At 39.2% G+C, this 24,102-nt stretch overlaps 2 protein-coding genes across 10 annotated transcripts in view; one reads left to right on the top strand and one right to left on the bottom strand.

Annotated features, from left to right (window-relative positions):
* LOC124638127 (zinc finger protein 608-like) overlaps positions 1 to 17,559 on the top strand; it is a 97,844-nt gene extending 80,285 nt beyond the window's left edge. For 6 of the 9 annotated variants that reach the window (XM_047174998.1, XM_047174992.1, XM_047174995.1 and 3 more), the window contains 11 exons: positions 5,011 to 5,134; positions 11,020 to 11,107; positions 11,421 to 12,144; positions 12,308 to 12,511; positions 12,656 to 12,769; positions 13,019 to 13,347; positions 13,542 to 13,713; positions 13,903 to 13,962; positions 14,270 to 14,593; positions 14,809 to 14,971; positions 15,226 to 17,559. In XM_047174998.1, coding sequence (XP_047030954.1) covers positions 5,011 to 5,134; positions 11,020 to 11,107; positions 11,421 to 12,144; positions 12,308 to 12,511; positions 12,656 to 12,769; positions 13,019 to 13,347; positions 13,542 to 13,713; positions 13,903 to 13,962; positions 14,270 to 14,593; positions 14,809 to 14,971; positions 15,226 to 15,287 — 2,364 coding nt within the window. In that variant the 3' untranslated portion in view covers positions 15,288 to 17,559. Of the gene's footprint in view, positions 1 to 5,010; positions 5,135 to 11,019; positions 11,108 to 11,420; positions 12,145 to 12,307; positions 12,512 to 12,655; positions 12,770 to 13,018; positions 13,348 to 13,541; positions 13,714 to 13,902; positions 13,963 to 14,269; positions 14,594 to 14,808; positions 14,972 to 15,108 lie in introns of all 9 variants that reach the window. The other 3 variants (XM_047175000.1, XM_047174999.1, XM_047175001.1) reach the window with 3 other exon arrangements.
* LOC124638128 (ankyrin repeat and LEM domain-containing protein 1-like) lies at positions 17,544 to 24,100 on the bottom strand. The gene is made up of 7 exons (XM_047175002.1): positions 23,497 to 24,100; positions 22,377 to 22,538; positions 21,854 to 22,086; positions 20,852 to 21,626; positions 19,911 to 20,176; positions 19,179 to 19,439; positions 17,544 to 18,737 (listed from the first exon to the last, which is right to left on the bottom strand). Exons 1-7 carry the CDS (start codon positions 23,556 to 23,558, stop codon positions 18,373 to 18,375), a joined length of 2,124 nt encoding a protein of 707 aa, XP_047030958.1. The 5' UTR covers positions 23,559 to 24,100; the 3' UTR covers positions 17,544 to 18,372.
* Positions 24,101 to 24,102: the final 2 nt, after the last annotated feature.

Below are 24,102 nucleotides of genomic sequence, written 5' to 3'. Positions count from 1 at the left end.
GTACAATTAACCTTATCCGTAATTTCTTTAGCTTCTTTTCTTGGCAAAGTTCTTATAAGCCGTAACACTGATGTGTTCTAGGCCATTAGCTGACACGAACACTCTTTGTCGTCACTTATTCCGCATAGCAGAAAATTAATGTTCCGTCTCGGGTAGGTGGTGTATAAACAAGATGGTGGGTGGCTCCGCCCCGGTATTTATTGCTTCTGGCACGCCGCGAGCGACCCATCCACCAAACTGCCATAAACGCGAGCACTAAAACGTGCCATTTCCCTAAATTATTTTAATGACGTATGTTCCCTCGGTTTAGTGGATTGTAATTCGGTTACACTGTTGGGAATCGCTTCCCGTGCTTCAGTGGAAGTATCCGTTGCCAAGTATTCACCAGTTTGCGAGATTTAGTCGTGATTTGTCACGGTCGACCGCTCTGCTACTAAGTCGTAACAACTTTTGGAAACAATCATGTTATAAGTTAGTACTAGGCCAAACGGGGCTTTGTTTCAAGACATTAAGCTTATAGGATGGCGACGCTCAACGAAACACTTTCTTTTTCGGTGTCAGTGTATAAAGCCGCGGTGGAAGATCTTCAAACGACTCCCTCCGGTGTCTTAATCGTCCCGGGGCATACCGACGCGCTCATTACACTCTACACGCGGCACGCTCTTTTGTTCCTCTCAGTTGTGAATTGATTTACTCGCTATTGTGTGTTACTGCACTGGCTTGCGGCACTGTCGGCGCACCACACCATCGTTACATCTCCGATTGTTGTTTGTGTTCCATTTGCAATGGTGTGAAGCGCCCATTTATTGAAAAATATATTTCAACTCGCCGTAATAAAGTTTTTTATAAGTTTCTGGTCGTGATGCGAGTTCGTTTGTCACGATAAAACGGCAGCTGGTCGATCAGGACCCCTCTTGTTTGCAGTCAACTAGCGGGAGAGCATTGAGCCAGTGTTCATAACTTCGCCGGGCGACCCCTTCGAGTCGTGCACAATACCTCCCTCTCAACTTGTAACGTTCATGCCGTTACCTATAAAGGATTTAATGGCGATACGGAGTGTCGAAATATTAATATGTTCGTAGGATTAGCGCTGTAAACTAGTATTGTCTTGGGGCGCGCAAGCGGTCGCACGCTGCGGTCGAGTGAACTCGACTCACTCGATTGCCACCGCGTCGCTCGCTCGGTGGGCGTAAGACTATCGCACATTTGTCAATCGACTAACAATAAAGCGTTTAATTTTATTTATAGGCGTCGCGTGGGCATGATTTAATCGATTATTTGCTGTTATCGCAGTTGAGATATTCAGACGGCATGACTTCATCTTTGAAGATCGGTTTATATTAGCACGAATTAGTTGCGGCACTAGATAATTTTACTACCACTAAGTACCTTAGATACCTGGAATTTGTTTAATTTACTTATCTATCTAGTTGGTTTAGATTTTTGAATTGAATAGGAATTATCTGAACCTCGTAGATTTCAAAAACTTACCGTTACATTCAGTAGTGGATGCAGCATATTAATTCGAACCATTTCACCATAGAAAATGAAACGCAAAAAGATTATTGCAAGACTATAATATCAGCAGATCACATAAAATTTTGTTATTTTTCCAAAAGTACTCTTCGGAACGACATCTCTCGGATTCAACGCTGGAGTGCTTTAGTTCGCAATTTGTGATGCCATTAGCCGTGTGCGTGAGAGAGACGGGTGCTGGTGTCGCACCGCTCTCATATCGGGCGCTGAATGTAAATGGCTTCATTTGATTATGTTCTACGCCGTAAACGCTCTTTGAATTTATGCAATCCCGGCGACTTGGTACCGCGGTCGACTCGACAAACGTTGCGATTTTCCGGGGAGCAAGGTGATGGTGAGAAAAATTATAATAACTGGGAGATGTGCATTTAGAAGATTATTTTCTTTCCGTTGGATTTAACTTGTTATGCACTTAGAACTCGACTACGTACCTACTAAGACATAAAAAGCTTTTTTTTTTTAAATTACTGCAATTATTGGCAGTGCATTTTATTGGCAGTCATTGTGACTGATAAAGCGCCATTGAACTATAAACTAAATATTAACCCGTACATACCAATACCAGAGCCAACAAGCCATTAAAATTTTAATTACACATGTATTTACGTCAACAGTAACATTTGTGAAGTAATTTCAACAATTTGTGCGAACAGTATGAAATTAATATAACGGGAACAATAAGTTTTAATGAATAACTCTCGGGTACGCTGCGGCGCTGGGCGGAGCTATTCGATTTCAAATTGATTAATTATACTACACTTAACTCGTAACATGTCAGATTATCTTATATCTTGTTTTAAGCCTTCTTAATTATAATTTAAAATAAAATAATTAATAAGGCAGACTGTATTTTAAAAACATGTCCGTCTGTAGTCCAGTATTCATGGACACTATAGCTTTTTTAGATTTTTAACGAATATCTAATCTACAATATTTTAAGAATGACTGTAATACTCTTATTTAATGATAATTAAACATTTTTCCCACTTTATAAAAAGCAATACTAATTCAGGATTTATAAATTAAAGTTTGCCTTGATTTTTTAAAGAATTCTACTTGAAATAACTGTTTCATTCGACCTAAATCATGAGCTTTTTTACTGTTACTACTAATGTACCGTACATTACTCATCTTAACATTTCATATTTAATTAAATTAATAACTAAAACCATTGCGTTTACGCTTTACTAACAAGTTTTGATTTATGAAATAGGATACAACAGAGCTGTCTGAATCAATACTGTGTTATTAAAGCTTCGTTCACTCACCATTCACCGTTCAGTGAACGAACGGGAATGAATGCCGAGCCCCTCGTGTATTTAGTTACTTAAATTCAACGTTTATTTTAGTTAACGGGTTTCTAATTTCTTGTTTATATTTATTTTATTACAGTATCGAAAATAAAGCAAATTATTTTTTTCAAACTTCAACGACAAATGAAAATAATCTATTGATCGTGTGAAATAACCCTTATGACCCAGCCCAGTGTTACCAATAAATATAAATTACATCCGACATTCATATTTTACGGCGTATTGCATTCAATCTGACCAATCAAATTAATTGGACTGCTTTTAATATCGCATTGAAAACATACCGCTTTCCCGGTATCAAACTATATTGTCTATAGTACTTAACCATTGAGCCGTAGATTACATAATGCGGACATATTGCGCACCCACACATACGTAGATGTACCCACACATACGTAGATGTACCCACACATAAACACATCGTTGTGGGAGGTAAATGTAGGATTTTGTATCGGAAAATACTGAAAAAGATCTTGTATTACGTACGATCATTATTGACATGAGTCGTTTCCACTTTCCAGTCTTCAAAGAGATCAAAACATCATAGGAACATTATAAATTCCTAAATGTTATTATACAACATGACTTGCACTAAGTAGCGACGAAATAGCAGATTAGAGTTCTATAGATATCAATGTTATTTGAATTGCTTTCACAATAATAATGAATAGCAAAACAAACTGCGATAAGCTGTCATGATAATTAAAATGGGGAACAAATATAATGACCACCATAAAATGCTTTGATACCCTAAGTTTTGCAACCAGAAATATCTACTGAACACCAGAAAAATAAAGTCTAAAAATGTAATAGTACCAGCTATTTTAGTCACGACTACACTTTAAATTGTATTCGACCACCAAATTTAGTAAATGATCACCAACTCTTGACGACCAAATTAATGTATTATTTTTGCCTAAATAAGTCACTGTGATTGCCATAAAATGTAGGCTTATTACCAAATAAAGTATTATGATGCCATATTAAGTTATGTGTCCGGCTTGCAATGCATGCGTGAGTGTCAGTATGACGAGTGACAGGGGAAAATGGAAGAAAATGACATATTGCGCCGACGCCAAGTAAAATTGGGAACAGGGCAGGAGAAAGAAGAAGAAGAATGTGTTTCTCAATACACTCTTATCGCACTGTTTAGAGGCATGCAATAGACAATTTTCCACGCTAGTGCAGGAAAAGGGTCCCCAAAATGTTATTACATTTATTTTATCAGGTCGAACTTATTTTTTGGAGTCAGTTTACTTAAACAGGATAGCAAGATGTAAAAACTTTTTTGATGATCATTTACTACTTTTGGTGATCATTTACTACTTTTGGGATAACAATGATTTTTTTGGACTCATTTTGCTTAAATAGGATAGCAGAATTTAAAAACTTTGGTTATAATCTTACTTTAAAAGGTGGTTTAATTTTGGTGATCATTTACTATTTTTGGCTTACGCATGATTTATTTTGGAGTAATTTCACTTAAATAGGATAGCAAAGTGTTAAAACTTTGGTGATAGTTTTACATTAAAATGCGAGTTTCATTTTGGTGATCATTTACTATTTTTGTCTGCTGTTTGTTACTATATCTGGTGATCAGTTAAATATAAGCCATTAAAATGTTTATGAATTTTATTCTGTATCTTTATTTATAGGTTAAGACTAATCCCGATTTCACTATCCCAATGTAAATCCGTATTTGAAATCATCATCGACATTTTGTGAAGCTAATTAGTAACTCGTATTCATTAATTCGCAGTTAATATTCGATAGCAGGAATTTCTCTTAATATCCTGTTTCATTAAATGCGGTCGGCGAACAAGTGCAGTTTAAACTGAAACGCCAAATATGTGTGCCCAGCCAATAAATTAACGTTTTTAAACATGTTAACATGTTTGCGGTTACATTATTATTTATTATTTCGAGTGGTACATACGGTCGTAATTAATGTTTAATTATTACATTTTATGCTTTGTGTGTTCTGTCTGTGCTGATTCAATTGTTTTCACTTTATTATTTTGATATAATTAAAATAATTTGAATTGCTCTTGATTGATAAAAGTAGTCAAGTTCTTTTTCAACCAGCAAAAATAAAACGCATTATTTTTATTCAAATGCATTTTGGTACCTAGAGAAATAAAAAATGGTGTGTTGTTTGCAGGAGACAGCAGAAGTATGCGTGGGCACGTCTGTGGGCACCATCACGGAGCCGGACTGCCTGGGCCCCTGCGAGCCTGGTACCTCGGTCACGCTGGAGGGCATCGTGTGGCACGAGACGGAAGGTGGTGAGTTGTTACTAGCGCACGAACGCAATGCACCGTAGCGCGCCCATCCCATACACTCTGCACGCTTATGCACGCCTGGTACTTGTTCCAGCTTTGCGATACATCATCACCATGGCTATCATACTATATTTATATTTTTTATTACAATTCTATCCACACCGAAAAACCTTCTGAGCAAAAAGATACAATAGATATTTGCCAAAAAAACTAGCCAAACGTTTTTGCTTCGATCTAACCTAACTAACGCTGTTTCTACCTGTTCTGGGTTCCGCTAAGTGAAGTTTGATTTAGTTTTTATCGAACCACTGAGTTTAACAAGAAGATAATTTATTTTTTATTCAGAGACTCTTTTATCATCAGTCCGGTCTGATGATTGTTGTCAAACGTTTAAAATTATAAAGTTATTTCATATCACTGGCTGGTAAACTCCGTTGTAGGCATTCTTGTTGTTTTATTGATCAACCTTTTTTTAAACTTCTTATCTTGGGTCAGTCACTGACCACGATAACCTGGGTGACGTCATAGACGTTTAAGCAGAATTTTACAATAATTAATAAATAACATAATCCCCTATCGATGGGTTATCATTTGTAAATACAAAGCAATGCCCTGCAGTATCTAATAGGGGTTTTTGTGAGGATTCATAATGAATTCCGAGAAATAGGGTTTGGCAATAAATAACGTCCGATATTAAGCGAGCAATAAATATGGATACTGTGTTTCCTGTTAATGGTTAAATATTTGAACGATTATATCGTGTAGAGTTCAATTTTGATAAAACGCACGCCATTTGATGATTTGACATTCTTAAAAAAAAATAAGGATAGTCTTTATACGGTATTTAAAGCCATAAAGGAGTTTTTATCTAGAAAAAATACACTAAGAAGTGTGTCATTAACGTCAATATATAAATAATACGAGCTCCCATAAAGCATATAATTAAGAAGTCCACTTTCAGAAGCAATATTAATTTATTTACGACACCTGGCTCGGTGATCACGATTACCGATTGTAAGTCTACAGTTTTTTCTTGTCGTCATTCGTATTTCATGACGGCCATAACCATCTCCTTTCCCAGTGTTGTATATTTATTTTAACTCACCATCCCGAACTGGCTATTAATATTAAAATATTCATGGCGCACATAAAACAGTGGAGTCAATGAGACTCCCTACATAATTACTTACTGGGCGCTTATTAGTCGGAGATAGCATCGCGGAATATTTAATAACCCCGCCGAACCGATACGAGAGCCTTTACACCTTTTATGCTCGCCTGGTAATAAAATGCCCCGCAACTCTTTAGGGTAAGTAAATAAATTCCAAAACGGCCAGTAATCTCATTTACATAAATTATTATTATGTTTGCGATGAAATCAATTCTCATTGCGATCCTTTATTTATTACTTATTTTATTTTTGGTATTCAGACATTTAATTTCAAGTTGGAGTAATTCAATAGCTTTCTCCAAATAAAATTCAATTGAAATCGCGCGGCGAATGCCTGAAAAGTTTGTGTTAACTCTGTCCAATATAACTTTGATATCAATTAAATTTTTCGTCATCGGGATCTGTTGTGGTCGTCCATCATTAAGATGAAAATAAAACAGACAAAGTAATACGAGAGCACACGTCCTGAACGCCATTAGAGGGCGAGACCACGCAACACAATGCCGCCCCCCGTAGCCGCTCGTAATTATTATAAAACACGATAATAAATCACCATCTGCTCGCTTCTGTTGCCACTTTCCAAATTTATCCGGGCGATGGACGCGCGCGGGGAGCGAGGCCGCGGGGGAGGCAATTCACGCCCTTCCTCTTCAAGCTTATTTATTTTCGGCTAATGGCGCCGAGGAGCTTACGGAAATTAAATACTGTTTACTGTGCGACTCCAACCGCGTTATAATTTTATTACGGGCTCACGTGTAAAATAATCGAGTTTTATTAAGTTTCCTCATTAAGTCACACGGGTTCTGGCTGTGAAGGAAATAATTCTCTATAAGTCTAAAAGTCCGGGGCATATCGAGCGGCATCTGGTGCTCGGCTACCGCTCAAAAAATGTCCTCAGAGACAGGTTTACGAGGCTCTCTCGTACCACTACAGTGTACGTGCTAACAATTAAGCGGAGGCTACCCAGTACACGCCGCGTTGCATTCCATTCCACTAATTAGTGAACGTATTTTAATATTTATGCTTCGTTTTCGAGTTTCGGTTTATGTCTCTTTTATGAAGCATTTTGTTCTGACACATAATAATTCGAAACTTTTTTACGAGAAGAACATGTTGAACGGGTTTTATCTTTCCAAATGTGGTGCTACCTACCATTTTAAGAGAAAAAGTTAACTTTGCCAGGTCGGCACCATTGAATGGATGTAAATGAAATCGCCGGAACTTTGTTTGTCTCGGTGTGGGAAACAATGGGCAAGTCTGATTAGTGCCGTGCTCGGAACAACGCGCCGCGCTGTGACCGCCCGGCCCTCGAGCCCGACGCCCACTCAACTATTTTGTGTTATTAACTCAATCGATTTAGTCAACAAAAGAATGCTGGAGGTGAAAAAACAAAACAATCAAGTTTTGGGATTTTTGTTAATTGTATGCTTACAAGGCACGCGATATTAAATATTGCGTGGCCAAATCTCACTGTATAGAGTTTAATCTCCAAGTTTGAGATTAACTTTGTGAGTGCGACTTATTCAAATATTGACGTAGGTAGAGATTTGTGAGCGAGGAAGTTAGCGAGGGGTGTCGGAAACAAAGCGGGCCGGGCAAAGTGGGGGTGAGGGCACGACAACTATTAGGCTGTTGATTACCGCGGCCGAGGTGTAATTAGCACCACCTAAATGAACCTATTTCAGCTCGCTGCTTTCCTGCTAAAATGATCAGGGATTTAATCAAAAGATTGCACGCTAATATGCGGATGAAATGTAGACTGCTGTAATTATATTATGAATATTTATAAATAAGATGTAAGTTAAACTGTAGGTCCCGGCTGTCATTGAACATCTTTGGCAGTCGTTACGGGTAGTCAGAAGCCAGTAAGTCTGACACCAGTCTAACCAAGGGGTATCGGGTTGCCCGGGTAACTGGGTTGAGGAGGTCAGATAGGCAGTCGCTTCTTGTAAAGCACTGGTACTCTGCTGAATCCGGTTAGACTGGAAGCCGACACCAACATAGTTTGGGAAAAAGTAAATGTAAGTAAGGAAAGATTCTAATTACAATAGAGGAATGAAATGATCTCTACAATAAGAATTAACCATTGTTTAGTTGTACTTAAGACTAAAATTAAAAACGTGATCTGAGAGTTTAGATGTTTGTGACTCTTTTACGCAAAAGCTACTTAACAGAATTCGATGAAACCTCACAGTTAATACATCAGAATAACGTGTAAGTTATTTTCTATCTAAATAGGTAATTGACACGAGAAAACCGCGGGGGACAGCTAGTTCACAAATAACGGGATAACTACATCTAGTTTTTGGCCCATTGTGTGTAACAAAACACTAGACACAATAGGACACAAGCTGTCATCGCGTGCAGGAACACGTTACTTTCGCGTATTATGACAGAAATATTGATGTACAAGCTATTTTAGCTTCAGACGTCCCCCCCGTCGTTAACAGCGTAACAAGTAGGTAGGCACCGACAACACGCGGTTGAGCCATTAGTGACGTTATAACAAATCGAAACGATTACACGCTGCCAAACAGTGGACCCACGATCTCTAATTTAACTTTTCCGTGACCGGTCGGCCGTATTAACAATTTCCAAGGGGATTTCACCCCTAAATAATAAAAGTGCGGAGCGCGCCCAACGATTTCCTCTAGGAAGTTGCGAGCACCATCTGTTCGGGCTCCGAGCTACTTTTTAAATATTTCTGACAACCTGGTATTTGTTATATTAGTTGGCGTACTGTGGTTTCCGTGTTTGTTCTTGCTTTATGGCTGTGTTTTATTCACAGTACACATTGTTTTTTACGCTAAAAATTAATATGCGTACACGTAACGTTTGAACGTTATAAAATGATTTACACGTTCACAATAGAAAGCAAACACGATATTTGAAACATAAATAACGGCAGACAAAGTGGTGGCATAGCGGTTCAATAATAAACTAATGATCGCGGCCATTGTCTCATTAGTCACAGAACACGTCTCCTTGTTACAATAACTCCATCATTTTATGCTAATGGCTTATAGAGAAATGCTTTATGTGTTCATTGTTTTGTGGAACAATAAATAATAACTATGACTTACGAAGGACTTGTACCCACATTATACGGGTCACTTATCAATCTTGTTACAGATTTACATTTTGTTATTCCACGAGACAACTTTATTTTTGAAGCTCGCTCTCAATTTATTTGGGATAATATTATTATAATAAACATGGAATACAAATAACGTGAATCTGTTATGTCATTGTTTATTTTGTAAATGGACATTTAATTAATAGATACAACATTTTCGGTAAACAACTTTGCTTATCTTTGATTAGATCAAAGAATCATGACTGGAGATCAATAAGATTATTATTTAAATGGCTCTACTCTATTTGTACGGTGAAATTAATAGTAGCTATAAACTATTTTAGGCTTTCACAATACACGCACTATGTATAGCGGCGACCAACGGATCGAGGCCATAATCGCCATGACCAAAATTGTGCGGCCAATTTAGTTACCTATCACGTAATCCTACACAAAAATGGCCGCTTCAGGGCAGCCGTACAGCGTGTGTGTGTGTGGCCGAGCCTGAAAGAGTTCACCAGAGTATTACGACTACGACCATAAATCAGATTTCACAGTCATTTAATAACAATGCCATTGTACGCTCCGCAAATTAAAATATTTGCCACAAATGCAAAATGTTTGCGTCAGCCCTTACCAAATTTATTGAGAGCGAGCTACCTATGTAGTGTGATAGTTGTTTACTATGTTTAACGTATGTAGTTGTGTATGTTTATCATGTGTCTCCGTCAGTAGAGTAATGTAAAGTTCTTCAGTGTAGATCATAAATTCGTGCAGCGCGCGCGGCCAGGCTATAAAAATGTATTAATATGCTGCAAACAATGTTAGTAGTATGTGAGATCATAACTTATGAGACGCGCACTGTGCGGATACTCCGGCTATGAAATTGTTGTTGGCAGCAGAGAAATATGGCGCACCGCTCTAATGGAACCTACTTTACAATAATAAAACTAAATCCAAATAGTGAAAACCAACACACAAAAATATCACGTATTCTCGTGTACTTTCCACAAAATCTCATTATACTATTTTGGCATTTTAAAAGCTATACTTATTTACAATTCAACGAGACCGCTACATAAAATCGAGTCAACGAAAAAGCTCGCCAGGGATTAAAAAGGGATTGTCCGGGGCTCTCACTTTTATCTCAATTTGTTACTCTTGTTTACGAAAAACATTTTGAGGACAAAGAGAAGATTAAATCGCTCTGAATTACAATAAGGTCCTAAATGCGGTATATAGGTGACATTATAAATTCACAATGAACCTCAGGTTTATGTGCAGTAAAATTGTGCTACAGGAAGGTCCTTTAAAGGCGAAAAAGTGTCGCGGATAGAGGGGTGAAATTGATTAATTAAATTAGCATAAGTTGTGAGGCGAGCGCGATAAGCGAGCGAGGTAACGCGCGACAGGGCGCGGCGCGGCGGAGTCACGTCGGCCGCGCTCCTGCATCCCCAATATGCAAATGAGTGCTCCCGCGTGACAAATTGGATCCGAGGCTGCCGTCGCCGCCGATAACTTCACTGCACCAATTTCGTTAAAGCCGTATCTTCTTACACAGTTTAAAACTAATCCCATTACACGTTCCGCGGAACAAGTATACAAGAAGCCATATTTTATCGTTCCGTGATATTGTTACAGGTGTACTAGTAGTGAATGTGACGTGGCGAGGGAAGACTTACGTAGGAACGTTACTGGACTGCACGCGACACGACTGGGCGCCACCGCGGTTAGTATTTATGCGACTGTGCGTTCTAACTCTTATGTACACGAACAGGGAATACTAATGCCGGCGGGAATAACGCGTCGCAAGCACACGAGAAGTGCCTCAATCTGTTACAAACACTGTGTAATGGACGAGCTCAGGCACGTATCTCTAAAATGAGTCACAAAGACGTGACCAGAAATTTCTGAATTGAGAAACACCAGGAATATCTTTTCATAAATAACGACGCCATTGATATTCATAGGTTTCCACGAGTTCGGCGAAGTGGTCGACGTAGGGTTAAATGCCATATTAAGATTAGTATTAATTTCCATAGGTTTTGTGACTCCCCAACGGAGGAGTTGGATGCACGGACGCCTAAAGGTCGAGCGAAACGTGGCCGCGGCGCAGCGCCGACCGACATGACAAACTTTACTGAGACGCGGTCATCGGTACACAGTAAGCTACGAAATGGTGGTGCGAAGGGACGGAGAGCATTGCCTTCTCCTACGCCGTTCACGCCTCCAAGACCTGACTCCAAAAGGAAACGCACTTCGGAAGCTGAGGAAAGACCTCCAACGCCGAAAGCTAAACGTCCGCCTCCCACACCGTCTTCCCCTCCCCCTGATCCCGTCCTCCTTGAGTGTCCAGAGCCGAATTGTTCGAAGAAGTACAAGCATGCGAATGGCCTCAAATATCACCGGTCACATGCGCACGGCTCGCCCGACGATGACGACAAGGACGGCTCTAGCTCCGAACAAGAGGAGCCAGCAGCTGAGCCGGCGTCACCGGCGCGGCCGCCGTCCGCACCTGCCACGCCCGCCACGCCGGTGAAGTCTCCCACGCCGGCCAAGTCACCTGAAGCGAAGGTTGACAAGTCACCGGAGAAGTCTCCCGAGAAGCCAGAAGTGGACGCGGAGTCTCCGCAGCAACCTCGGTTCGCTGAGGAGTTCATAACGGCGTCTGAGCCTCCGCCCGTTGTGGACCGGCCGCAGACGCCGCCGCAGCCACCAGCCACGCCGCCTGACGCACTGCCCACGTTACAACCTACACAGTTTAAGGTAAGAAAATGTTGTAACTATATTACTTGTTACATACGAGACATTGTACCCGTTTGAAGAGTAATCTACTTTTAACAGTAATCGTCATGATCGTTCAGTGACACAAGTCTTCCAACAGAAAAGCTGTGTTTTATGTAGACATTCATAACTTAGTACATTACAGGTGAAGCCTCGGTCAGCTTTGATGGCAGAAGAGCGCAAATCCACGGAGTCTCCCGCGGAGGAGTCTCCCGGCAAGAAGCGCGCGCGTCGCTCGCCGACGCCGGGCGTGCGGTCGCCGGCCTACTCCGACATATCGGACGATGCCGCGCCGCCCGACGCGCCTCCCGACGACCCTGCGCACAGGCCTTTCCCGGTCTACCATCAGGTAACTTAGCTTTCTGGACTTTGTAAATGGATTTTTAAAAACGAAGTGCTAAATTGAAACGCCTCTAAGTTCCATAACATTAAATCCAAGATTATTCGATCATGTTGTCCCACTTATTCATGTTATATTTTCTTATAATTCCAGTTCTACGGGCAGCCGTCGTACATGCCTCCATCGCATCCTCCCCCTGTGCTTCCTCAGTCTTCCGACAAAGGCAAGGAGGATCTCTCCAAAGGCGACCCTAAGGGTGATCTCAAAGTAAGTCTCATAATTCTAATTGCTGAAATCCAATCGTATTCTTCTATTTTGTGGTTTCACCCGCATCCCGTGGGAACTACTTCCCGTACCGGGATAAAAAGTAGCCTATAGCCTTCCTCGATAAATGGGCTATCTAACACTGAAAGAAATTTTCAAATCGGACCAGTAGTTCCTGAGATTAGCGCGTTCAAACAAACAAACTCTTCAGCTTTATAATATTAGTATAGATTGTTATCTAATTCTTTCCAGGACGGCAAGCCAGACAACGGACCTCAAAAAGTGTTACCACAGCACTTTTACCCTTACAATTACGTTCCAAACTTCCCTTACAACGTGGAGCCCGGTGGGCCTCCTCCGGGACCGCCTTTAGAAGACAAGAGCAAAGACAGTGACCGTTCGAAGACCACCCCTAGTCCGTTAGACAAGAGTAAGCAACAGCGACCCCCTGATGGTAAAGAGAATCCGGCGCGGCCGAATGATAACCACCAGATATTGAAGGAAAGCATCGAGATGAAAGCACAGATGGGCCCATATGCTTTCCAGAGGCCTCCGCTTGCGAGAGATGAGGAATTGAGAAGGTGGGTGTTGTAATTTGGCTTTCAAAGATGCTTAATGCAACAAATTGTTTAGATATTGTCATATAGCTCAGAACCCAAGATTCGTGATGTTAGATAACCTACATGTTTTATTAGTATCGCATCGTAGAGGCTACTTTAAAAACTCAATTTTTATTACATATTTATGATTCACATGTCATCAAATCACATTTCAGATACTACATGAATTTTGATCAAAGAAGAAAAGAAGGGGGCAACGAGTCGAAGCCCCCCGGGATGGCGGCGGGGGCCAGCGGGCCCGCGGGGCCAGGGAGCCGCCCCCCGCCGCAGCCCGCGCACAAGCAGCCCCCCAAAGACAAGGACGATAAGCCCAAAGAGGAGGTCAAGGTAACTAACGCTTCACATTGACACTATGGTCACAGGGTTGCCAGGTTCAAATTGAATAAAGATGGCCGAAATATTCCCTGCCTTTTTCGAAGCTGGTTACCCTGGTATCATGAAGTGAATACACCATCAGGTTAGACAGTTCCCAACGTGGTTGGGGATCGGCTTCCTGCTAACATTACCTAATTTTAGACGGAGCCTTTGCCGCCAGATCAGCACTACCCACCCTATGGCAGGGACCGATACCCTAAGGTTAGACCCGATAGCAAACTTTTACAATGTATATGCGAAAATGGAAGGAACTATGTAAAAATAGCCTATCAGTCTATCTTTCTGGCAAATTTCATCTCAATCAGTTTAAGAAACAAATATACTCACTGTCGTATTTAATGAACTTGCCAACTTACTCCAAATGAGTTCACGCCAAACTGCAATTGGTGAAATCGAATTCACAAAGTCACTATCTCTCGATTGCCACTGCGTAGTTTGAGCGAAATGCACGTTTGCGGGCTACACAAACTTGTAGCCCGCAAAAATGAAAAATTTTCTGGTATTGCAGGTTAAGCAAGAAGGTCAGAAGCCGACAACAGAGACGCAGGGCCCGCCGCCGCCGCCGACGTCGCAGTACTACCTGCCGCCGTACATGCAGCCGGGGCACTACGGCGCGCTGCCCTTCGACCCCATGTACCGCGCGCCGCTCAGCCCCATGCTGGTGAGCGGCTTCGGCGGCGGCTGGAGTGTGCCGCGCTACCACGCGCCCGAGGACCTGTCCCGCCCCGCCGGCGCCAAGCTCGACCTCATGCCGGGCGTCGCCGGCCCGGGGGCGCAGCACCCCCCCAACTTTGCGTACGGCGGCGCTCCCCATAAGATACATGAGTTGCAGGTATGTCGGTCAATTAATTGGTCATGTTGACTTATGAATTGGGCTTATGTTTTTGGGAACACATCTGCGGAGTTGCCTGCTCTGTTACACTATCTAATCATCATATCTCGTTCAGATGTTACGTGTCGATTTACCCCATAGAAAGTTCTTTAAGTAGTCCTTCATGTTAGCTTAGAATCTTTATAGAGAGAGTACTGAAGGATACATGTTTTCAGGAGCACGCAAAGTCCCCGCAGAGCAAGCCCCGCGCGGAGGCGCCGAAGGAGCCCGCGCCGCCGCCGCGCTCGCCGCGCTCGCCGCCGCCGCAGCGCCACGTGCACACGCACCACCACACGCACGTCGGCCTCGGCTACCCGCTCTACCCGCCGCCCTACCCCGGTATGTCACACGCTCACTCAACCACTGCTTCATAACTAACTTGCTTTCTAATTGAACCGAAACGATTACGTCCACTCTACACCCCTCGGCCGAGCGACCGACTGCGGTCGCTAATAATGTCATGTGCTTGGTTGCAGGGGCCCGATAGCACGGGACGGACGAGCGGGCCAGCCCCGCCCGACCCTAGCTATCCGTAGAGAGATGATAGTCGAGGCGCTATGTCAGAGACAGTAATGGAAGATTATGTTTTGCAGCGGCGGCCGTGCTGGCCAGCACGCAGGCCGTAGTCAACTCGTTCCCGACGCCGCCCAAATGAGAGCCGCCATGACGCCCCGCGGGCCCCGAGCCAGCCGCGCCGCGAGACCGCCGCGCGTAGACGCCGCGGACGTACCGCGGACTGTATCTCTATGCCAGTAGCCATAATTTAAACACTGTGATCTCGCGTAACCCACAAATGTGTATGTGATGTGCGCTTTGAATGTTATAGAATGTGTCCGGACCGATAGTTACCTTTTATAGTTGAAGAGTGTTGTGTTATGTTGGACTCGTCGATGGATGTTGTGGGCTGCGGGCGGCGCGGACCTGCCCCCGTATGCCACCGTTTCATACGTTACTAGTGGAAGCACAAACTAGTTTTGTACATATTAGTGTTATGTGTAAAGTACCCTACGATTGTTAGTTTTCCATAAGGGTTATGTAATATAAACATCGAATTTTCCGATTCTCCCTCTGGGCATTGTACTGAAGTTTGAAGCCCCGTGTCTAAAATTTATATCATTGCGAATACAGCCTAGTAAGATCTTTATTTATGATATCTGCATTCCACAAAACGAAAGCGAGCGTATCTAGATTTAAAGTATAATATTAGTTAAGTTTTAAGTAATCTAGTGTAAGTTTAAAGGCGTCAATGTGATCATTACAATATGAGTCGTAGCGTGCACAAATCGTACTCTGTCTCGATATAGTGAACAATGACTTATTATTATATAACGTAGAGAGCATCCTATAGATTCGTCGAGTGTTTCAACATCGCTGTGCGTGTATGTATGTCAGGCTTTTAATCATAAATATTAAAATCTCATAGTCCGATATTTCTCAGTTACAAGAGATTAGGGTTTCTGTACTGCACAATAGATAAGAGTGGCATTCTCCTGTGTTCGACGACAATATTATTTCCATGCATTTAACATACCATTGACTTCCTATTAGATTGACTCAACGGGAATGTAAGCTATTGTTTCGTAGTCTTCCAATCGGTTAACGTGGGAAACTCTTATTGTGTTGATGCATCTATTTTGTATTGAATATGTACTGAGGCGTTTGTTATTTAATTCGTAACTGTTCAGCCGGCGCGCGCGAGTCGCGGCTCTACTGTCGGCATTTCACCTTCCTAGAGACATTTCTAACACAAGATTTAGACAATTACATTCAATATATTATTGTATTGTAGTTATATGGTATTATTTTCATGACATTTTAGTAAATGTACGCGCGTACCTGTTTCATATTAAATTAACAAGAACAATGTTTTGTAGAAAATGCGGGGCCTAAATACCAATGTTTGTATGGTATAACCAAATAAAACAAGTCTGCAATGAATATTGGACCCAGTGACTTTCTATCTCTTGTTGTATACTGTGGCTTCTGAGCAAATATCTACTTAACTTTATCAGAATCTAATTGTTCTGTTGATTATGATTTATCAATGTGATTGTTGATTAAAATAAGAGTGATTAGTATTTAGATGAGAGGAAGAAAAAGCAAATTACAAATTAATCATAATCAACTAATTTGGTTTCAGTATATCAGTAGGAAAAAATTGTTGGAACAAGAATTCTGTTAATGTCTATAAGTATTTAAGCCATAAAAATGTGAATTGGATTTTTTATTGAATAATATCTTAATTGCATACTGACTCGTTAAATGTAAGAATGTGAAAGTTTTACCTGAAAGTACATGAGCACTAGGTGTTCTGATGTCTGGGCCGGCTAACAAGTACTATAAAAGATAACAAAATAGTAATAATCAGTTGTGATTACTTCTATTTTGAGATATTACAGCGTAATCATGATTAACTAGCCATTGAAGTCTCATGGACTCAGTATCACTGCTCAAGTATTCAGTTAAGGCTTGTAGCAGTATGCGGTGTCGCAATGCGATGCGGTGTAGCAAATATAGGATTTTAACAGAGATGCGATAATTTAGCAAATTGAGTGGGGCATGCGATGCACCGTATAGTAAATATGAGCAGGAAGTTAGTGTTTGGTACCGCCGCAGGTACCAGGCGAGCATGGCCGGCAGGAGCTGACGTGCCTCGCAGCGCTCGGTGCATTGTCCTCGGACGCATAGACTGATCGATGTTTCGTTTCGAACCCCGTTCAACCACGGATATTATTACGCTTTCATTCATTGTGTACCAATCGCAACTTGGTATTACACTTGATCATTGTATTTATAATGTATCAATATATATAAATGAACATTTGTGTATTTTTTTGATGTAACTAAAGCCAAGTTTGATTTTACTTAGAAAAGAATTCGAGACGTTGAAAAAAGGAATAATAAAGATAAATTATTTCTTAAAAAAATGTGTTTTATTTCCTGCTTAGTGTCAGTAAAATTAATGTTATAAGAGCTTATTGTCATGATTAATACATTATGCTTACACGTTACTGTATTAATGACTAGGAACAGAGTATAGGGCTAAAAAATCTAGAAATACATTAAAATTACTTATTTATACAGGTACAATTACAGGCAATAAAAGTGCAACTTAATTTTAAAGTAAAACAATGTGAGATGTTCCGTGCAGTGGTAACTTAAATAATGCACAAGTTTTAAATAAGTTAAAGCTACTTATAATGTCGAATAAATTATTCAAAATACTGATTACTTATGTAAATCTAATATTATGCGAAATGTGTTATAATAATTTATGTGAAACCATAAACACGTCAGTGGCGACGGCTCGAGTGGCGGTAAGCTACATTTTACGTTACTTTGAATTGTCTTTGTAGAGGAGCCAACAGTTCATTATTATTGTTTAAAAAATAGTTTAAAGTCTACATTCATTATTTAAAAAAAGAAGGATAAGCTTCGTTTTGAAATGTATAAAATTTCATTAAATTATAATCTCATAATAATCTCTCGTGCAAAAACAGTAGTAAGACTGTTAGCTCCATTAATTCATGTAAAACTCTTTGGTGTTTGATTTGTAACAGTAGAAATACACAACTGTGGTAAATACATTAACATTAAAGCTTACACACTACGGTGCACTTAAATATATAAACATTTACATAAAAAATTTAGTTAACTCCGCAAATAAATACTGTCAAAGTTCATTTAATTTAACGCAAGAATTTCACAACCAATGTAAAAATATTGTAGGTGTACCTACTTCAGTCTAAATCGTCCGGTCTGAGTTGGCGTTCTCCTTCGCTGAAGAATATGAGCATTGCTTTATAGAGAAGGTATAGGCCTAGCATTCTTCGTTCTTTTAGTGGCCAGGATGCTACAACACCATAATAGTTACCAACTTTAAGATTATTTAAACTGTTCACGCCAAGAGCATCTATCATTGCCGCTTCATATGTATACGCCTCGGCCGGTATGACGTTCTGAAATATGTGCAGACATACTACGCCCACTTTGTCAGACCAAATGTCTAGGATATGTTGGACCTTCTTGTCTTTGGATGTTTTGAAGTCCTTATTCCATAGAGTTAGTGCTTGGTATAAGTGTGAGTATGGTCGTGAGCGTTTACCTGAAATATGACGAGAATATTAAAGTTTATGACAAAATGTGTCAGAAAACCCGTAGCTTTTGAGGATCAATAACAATTAGAATGTCAGAAACATTAACAATTATAAATATGAGAACTGAATACATAGCTGATCATTCTCTCAAGAGCTAAAACTAAAGTACACACAATAACATCACTCAAAGATAACGTAAAGTAGTAATTTATATTTCAAACCAATAGTGATAAATACTGATAAAACCATCCTTCACTGATATTATAAATGCGGAAGAGTTTTTAACATTTATTTGTTTGTTATGCTTAGACGCTAAAAAGTGGACCGATTGAGATTAAATTCTGAATGAATATAGGTGGTACCGTGGAGACGGCTGAATGGTGGAGATTTCGCGAAGTCGCGGGCAAAATCTTATAATTTAATATTGTATAATAACAGTGTGGTCTTACCTTTCCCGACGTAAAAAATGGAGTTAATAAACGTGACCCAGGACACATGTTTGTTCTGTTTTCCCGCCTTCGCAGGCAGATTGTCAGTCATCCGCGGGTCCAACAGTAGGTACGTGAACGAAGTCTTCGCGGTACCTTCGCGCCATTTCTTAGTGTTGTCACAGAAATTGGCGCGCGCTCTGTTTTCTAAGTCTATGTAAGGAGTGAGATCGTTCATCCAGTCCGCATTTCTTAGCGATTTCTCTATTTCTATGCTGTAGGCTGGAAATAGATTTATTTTTAACGAAGCCGTGTCTTAGGTAATATGCAGTTATTGTCAATTTTCCTAATAAGATGAAATATGTTTAATTTTTAAATAAAAGTGCACATAAACTAAACTTGTTAGCACAGTCAGAATTACGATTAAAACAAAGAAAATACTAAAAAACTTGTAACCTTTGTCTAAGAATAATTTAAGCCCAGCTTTACTTGGCAATTTTAATTTTACAACCATTGTACAAAATAAATTATTATATCAAAATCCTAGTAAAAATATAAAATATCGTCATCATATTAAATTGACATGACCTTAGTTCTGTCAATAAATCAATGATCGAAAATATTTACTTTTTTTTTGCAGTTACTATGAAGGAGTCTCAATATAAATTCATTTACATTTCTTGCAAAAAGTATGATTCTATACTATTGAATAAAATATAAATACGTTACTCCACAAATGATATAGCTACTTACTTTTTTTCGGCTGATTAATGTTCAAAGCTTTAAGACTCCTATTCAGGGCCTCAACATCATCCTTTGGTTTTTTCTTCAAAGCCTGCAATTTCTTCAAGTACAAGTTTCTAGTTGTATCCTGTATGGGTCCGGGCGTGTACCCAAGTCTTTGAAGCTCAGCTCTGAGAGTATTGTCATCGTATTGAACAGATGCAGGCAACGATGAAGCTACTGATAGAATGGTCTGGTCCGGACTGATGTATTCCGCGCCTTCGCAAACTGGAAGCCTGCGATAACCACTCATTGTTTATGTTTGCCTAATACTTTTATTAATTGAATGGGAGTTAGTTTATTATGAAATCACGGTAAAAATACTGAATAGTTTTCGATGAAATTGGTAGGATGGTGAAAATTGGTAGGATAGTGAAAATAAGTAGCGTAAAAATGCATTTGGTAATTATTCAGTTGCAGAATTGTGAATGTAGTAAATAAATAATGCAGTTATCATTTATACTTTAGTTTAGTGACTAATGAGTACCTTATACCTGATTAAACAAATAATAGCTTAATCATTGTGTTTATCGTTAATGAACTAGATTGTCTAATGACATAGATTTTACTATTATTAGTGATATCTAGACACTTTGATAAGGATTCGTAATAATTACATGTAAACAATTAAAAAAAATATATGTAATGAAAATGTTTTTACAAATAGACTAGGGATTTTACCTCTTCATAGCTTGATTCCGGTGAATTCATTTGTGGACTGGTCCAAATACAGAGATAAAAATATCTACATAGATAGTGTTTACTGTGTGTGCCAAACATCGAAATATATTCAGTACTTTTTTGTTTACGAACATTTATAATAGGTATAGAAGTACACTGATGTGAAAGATGGAGATAGGCGAGTGGATAATTAAAAAGGAATGAAGTCAAGTCGAAATAAAGTTACTTACACAATAGGTGAGACCAGCAACCTTCTCTCAATCAACACCACATCTTCCTCTTTGTCCTCATATTTATAATCTTCATGTATATTCGCTAACACGATACTCCCCCCCGAATAGTTGCTGCTCACACCACTACTAGCCGATGATCTCCTAGTATTCCCCCCTTCCCCCTTACTCGTGCACAACCACTTGTTAGTCTTATTCTGAACAACTGCCAACACCCTGTCCAACTCTTGAGAACAATCATTTGAGATCAAACTGCTTGCATTACATTTGGCATTTTTATTCTTTTGTTTCTTCAAACTACTCTTTGTATTGTAATTTCTGTGGACAATGCTATTTGGTGAGCCAGGCAGTGAGAAGTTCTCATACACACTGATCCGTTGGTTCATAACATTTGAAGGCTCGCTGGATTGCCTTGTGTCGTCCGAAGTAAACTCTAACCGTTGTATACCACTTATTTGGACATCAGATATTTTCTTGGACATACAAGATTTAAAGCTTGTGTTAGCCTCACTGGAGATCCTATCTTTGGTGAGATCGAGTGTTATATTATCTGTAAAGTCTAAACAGGTACTTTTCCATGGAGCTGACTCGTTATCTAGGAGATAAGTGTCGTTTATTATAGTGGGGTACAGCTTATTAATAACTAAACTATTTCTTTCGCACCAGTCGCTGATCAGTTCCGATTTACGAACACTGGGAACATTTTCCTGTGTGTTCTCGTCAACAATAGGTCCATATTCAGCGACTATTTCGTCTGTTGTCAATAATACTCTTTCTGTAAAATAATAATTTTAACATAAGTAGATAGTCTAGAAAATAGAGATTTAACATCAGTGAGTTTTCAGATTTTTTATATTGCACTAAAAAAGCTAGTCAAACAGGTTGTTTGAACATCGTAACAAATTGGATTCCAACAAGGTTGTTATTTAAACTATTTTAATAAATTAAGATCACTGATAACAAGATTCTAAAATTAGCCTTTTTTGTGGATAAAAAACGTACCTAAATCTAGTGTATAAGCGCATCTGTTGTTTGGTGCATCGTCAGTTTGGTCTACAACATTATGTAGATAGTCGAACACTTCCCATTGTTCCTCCCTGGTAGCGTACTCAAAGGCTGAATGACCATCCAGGTCTTGCTGCGAGGGGTCACCACCGCAGCCTATCAGGAGCTTCAAGTTCTCCACTCGGCCCCATATGGCTGCGATGTGGACTGGAGTTACTCCATCGTCATTGCTGAAAAAGTATAGGAGGATTTTATAGAAGTGAGATGAATTTAAGGGTAGTACCTAATGAGAAGAAATTAGTGTGATGTCATAAGTAAACTTGGAGTTGTGGGCAGTGCCAAGTACAGTACATCCTCAATTGATGTTACCGACTTATTTATGTAGCTCGAACATAAAATTAATACTTTTATGGGCGAAAGTTAATTAACTATTTAAGTTACATAAGTTAAGCGTGGAGTTAAAGCGAGATGAGGTCTTATTAAGGGAATTGGAACTTTATTTAAAAAAAAACTCGCTCACCATAAATTAGGATCTCCTCCATTCTTCAAGAGTAACTCTGTGCATTTCTTGGACTTCTCCTCGGGCTCTACACCCACAGCGAGGTGCAGGAGTCCTATACCCTTACATGGTATAATCTGGTTTATCTGTACTTGTGTTTCCCTGAGGAAACTTTCTAAAGACCTGGAAACATTTAAGGCAAAATATTAAATATTATTTTGTTCATTCTATGTTTAGAAAACTAAATATAGCTTATATTTTTTTTTTAAGAGGAAGCGAAAATTCCTCAGTCAGGAATCAGGTATACCTGCAATAGTACTGCTGTATTATCCTTACAATACATTGGTAGGTATACTATGTACTTTAATATTTTTATTGTAAGTAACTGTAAGTATTAAATATATTTTTACAAATAAAAAATTTATAGCACCTCAAAAAATACTCGTTTAGAAAAATATTATATCTTTTATTAATTTAGAAAAGATTCAGAAATGTTATATTAGATAAATAAGTCAATTAAAGGTAGTTAATAGTATTAAAATAACAGTAATTTACCAAGTAACAAGCAACAACTTGTTTAATATTCTTATTACTATGAAATGGTCCAATATTATTTTTGGTCCGGTATTGGCAAATAAAGGAATTGGCATTTGAAATCCATGTGGATGGATGGCTAATCCATGTGATTCAAAATTTGAAAATGTTGTAAGTAGTAAATTTGGTAACTAATTTTAAATAAGGTAATGGGAATGAACATAATATATTTAAATTGCTAGGTTCTATATTACAAAATGTTTTGTTAATTTCATTCAGTGCTATAAATATTATGCAATTTTCGATAAGGATAAAAAAATATCAGTTAATGGAAAAAATGTGGTGCAATTTTTACTTAGTGGGGGGTAACAATGTAATAATATATATTTTAGACTCGGCTGAAATTCTTTCAAATTCGCAAAAAATGCCATAAATAAAAGCAAAAACCGGTTACTCGGTCTTAAATTTGGAAGCAGATGTCTTGAATAACACAAAGATGTAATAATAATCACTCGAAACATTCTGGTTTCGCGAACGGCAGGTGTTCATGATCGTCAAATAGGTAATTTTACAGAAAACTTAATAACAAACAAATTGTCGTACATACCTTTCAGAGCCATTCTGTATTATATCGTATAATTTGAACAACTCTTTGTACGCCGTACCCATGATTTTTGAAAGTAAACTGTGTATTAGTCATCGGCTTCCTAACTTGCGTTAATTTCCTCTGGTGTTTCCTGTCTCCACTACGTAACAACTTTTACACAATAGATTGGCATTGAAAAACTTTATCAAATACACATCGGTATCAATTATCCTCATATTATCGCAAGACCGAGGTTAAAACACCCACTTATCTACTGTATTTTGTTTTCTAAAATAATTTAAATTAACGTCAAGCTACTCTGCGATATTTTGTTTACGTTTGGTGAGCGTTCCTTTTCACGTACGAAGTTATGTCACTTTATGCGTTCCGTTTATCAATAAAGACATTCAAGTATTTTGTTTATTATTTAAATAGTTGAAATAAGGTGAAGTAACTATGAACTTTTATTTATTTATATGAAAACAGATCTCTTCAGTTGAGATTTTAATGGATGCTTATCAACGTCAACTTAAGTTTGTGTATTTTAAAATACGTGTAGATGGCGCTAGTTGGCTGTTGTCGTATCTATAGGCTCGTATTATTCCAAGTGGGCGCGGGCTCAGCAAG

The sequence above is a fragment of the Helicoverpa zea genome, chromosome 17 (genome assembly GCF_022581195.2).
Source record: "Helicoverpa zea isolate HzStark_Cry1AcR chromosome 17, ilHelZeax1.1, whole genome shotgun sequence".
Taxonomy (NCBI): Eukaryota; Metazoa; Arthropoda; class Insecta; order Lepidoptera; family Noctuidae; genus Helicoverpa; species Helicoverpa zea.
The sequence above is the reverse complement of the archived record's forward strand: the minus strand, read 5'-3'. Positions and strand labels throughout refer to the sequence as shown.

Bases quoted from the DNA above. Each gene is read 5' to 3' on its own strand.
- LOC124638128 (XM_047175002.1), bottom strand. From the start codon at position 23,558: ATGGGTACGGCGTACAAAGAGTTGTTCAAATTATACGATATAATACAG. The intron at 22,539-23,496 runs GTATGTACGACA...AAATGTTTCCAG, and splicing joins ATACAGAATGGCTCTGAAAG to GTCTTTAGAAAGTTTCCTCA. The intron at 18,738-19,178 runs GTAAGACCACAC...GTCATATTTCAG, and splicing joins CATTTTTTACGTCGGGAAAG to GTAAACGCTCACGACCATAC.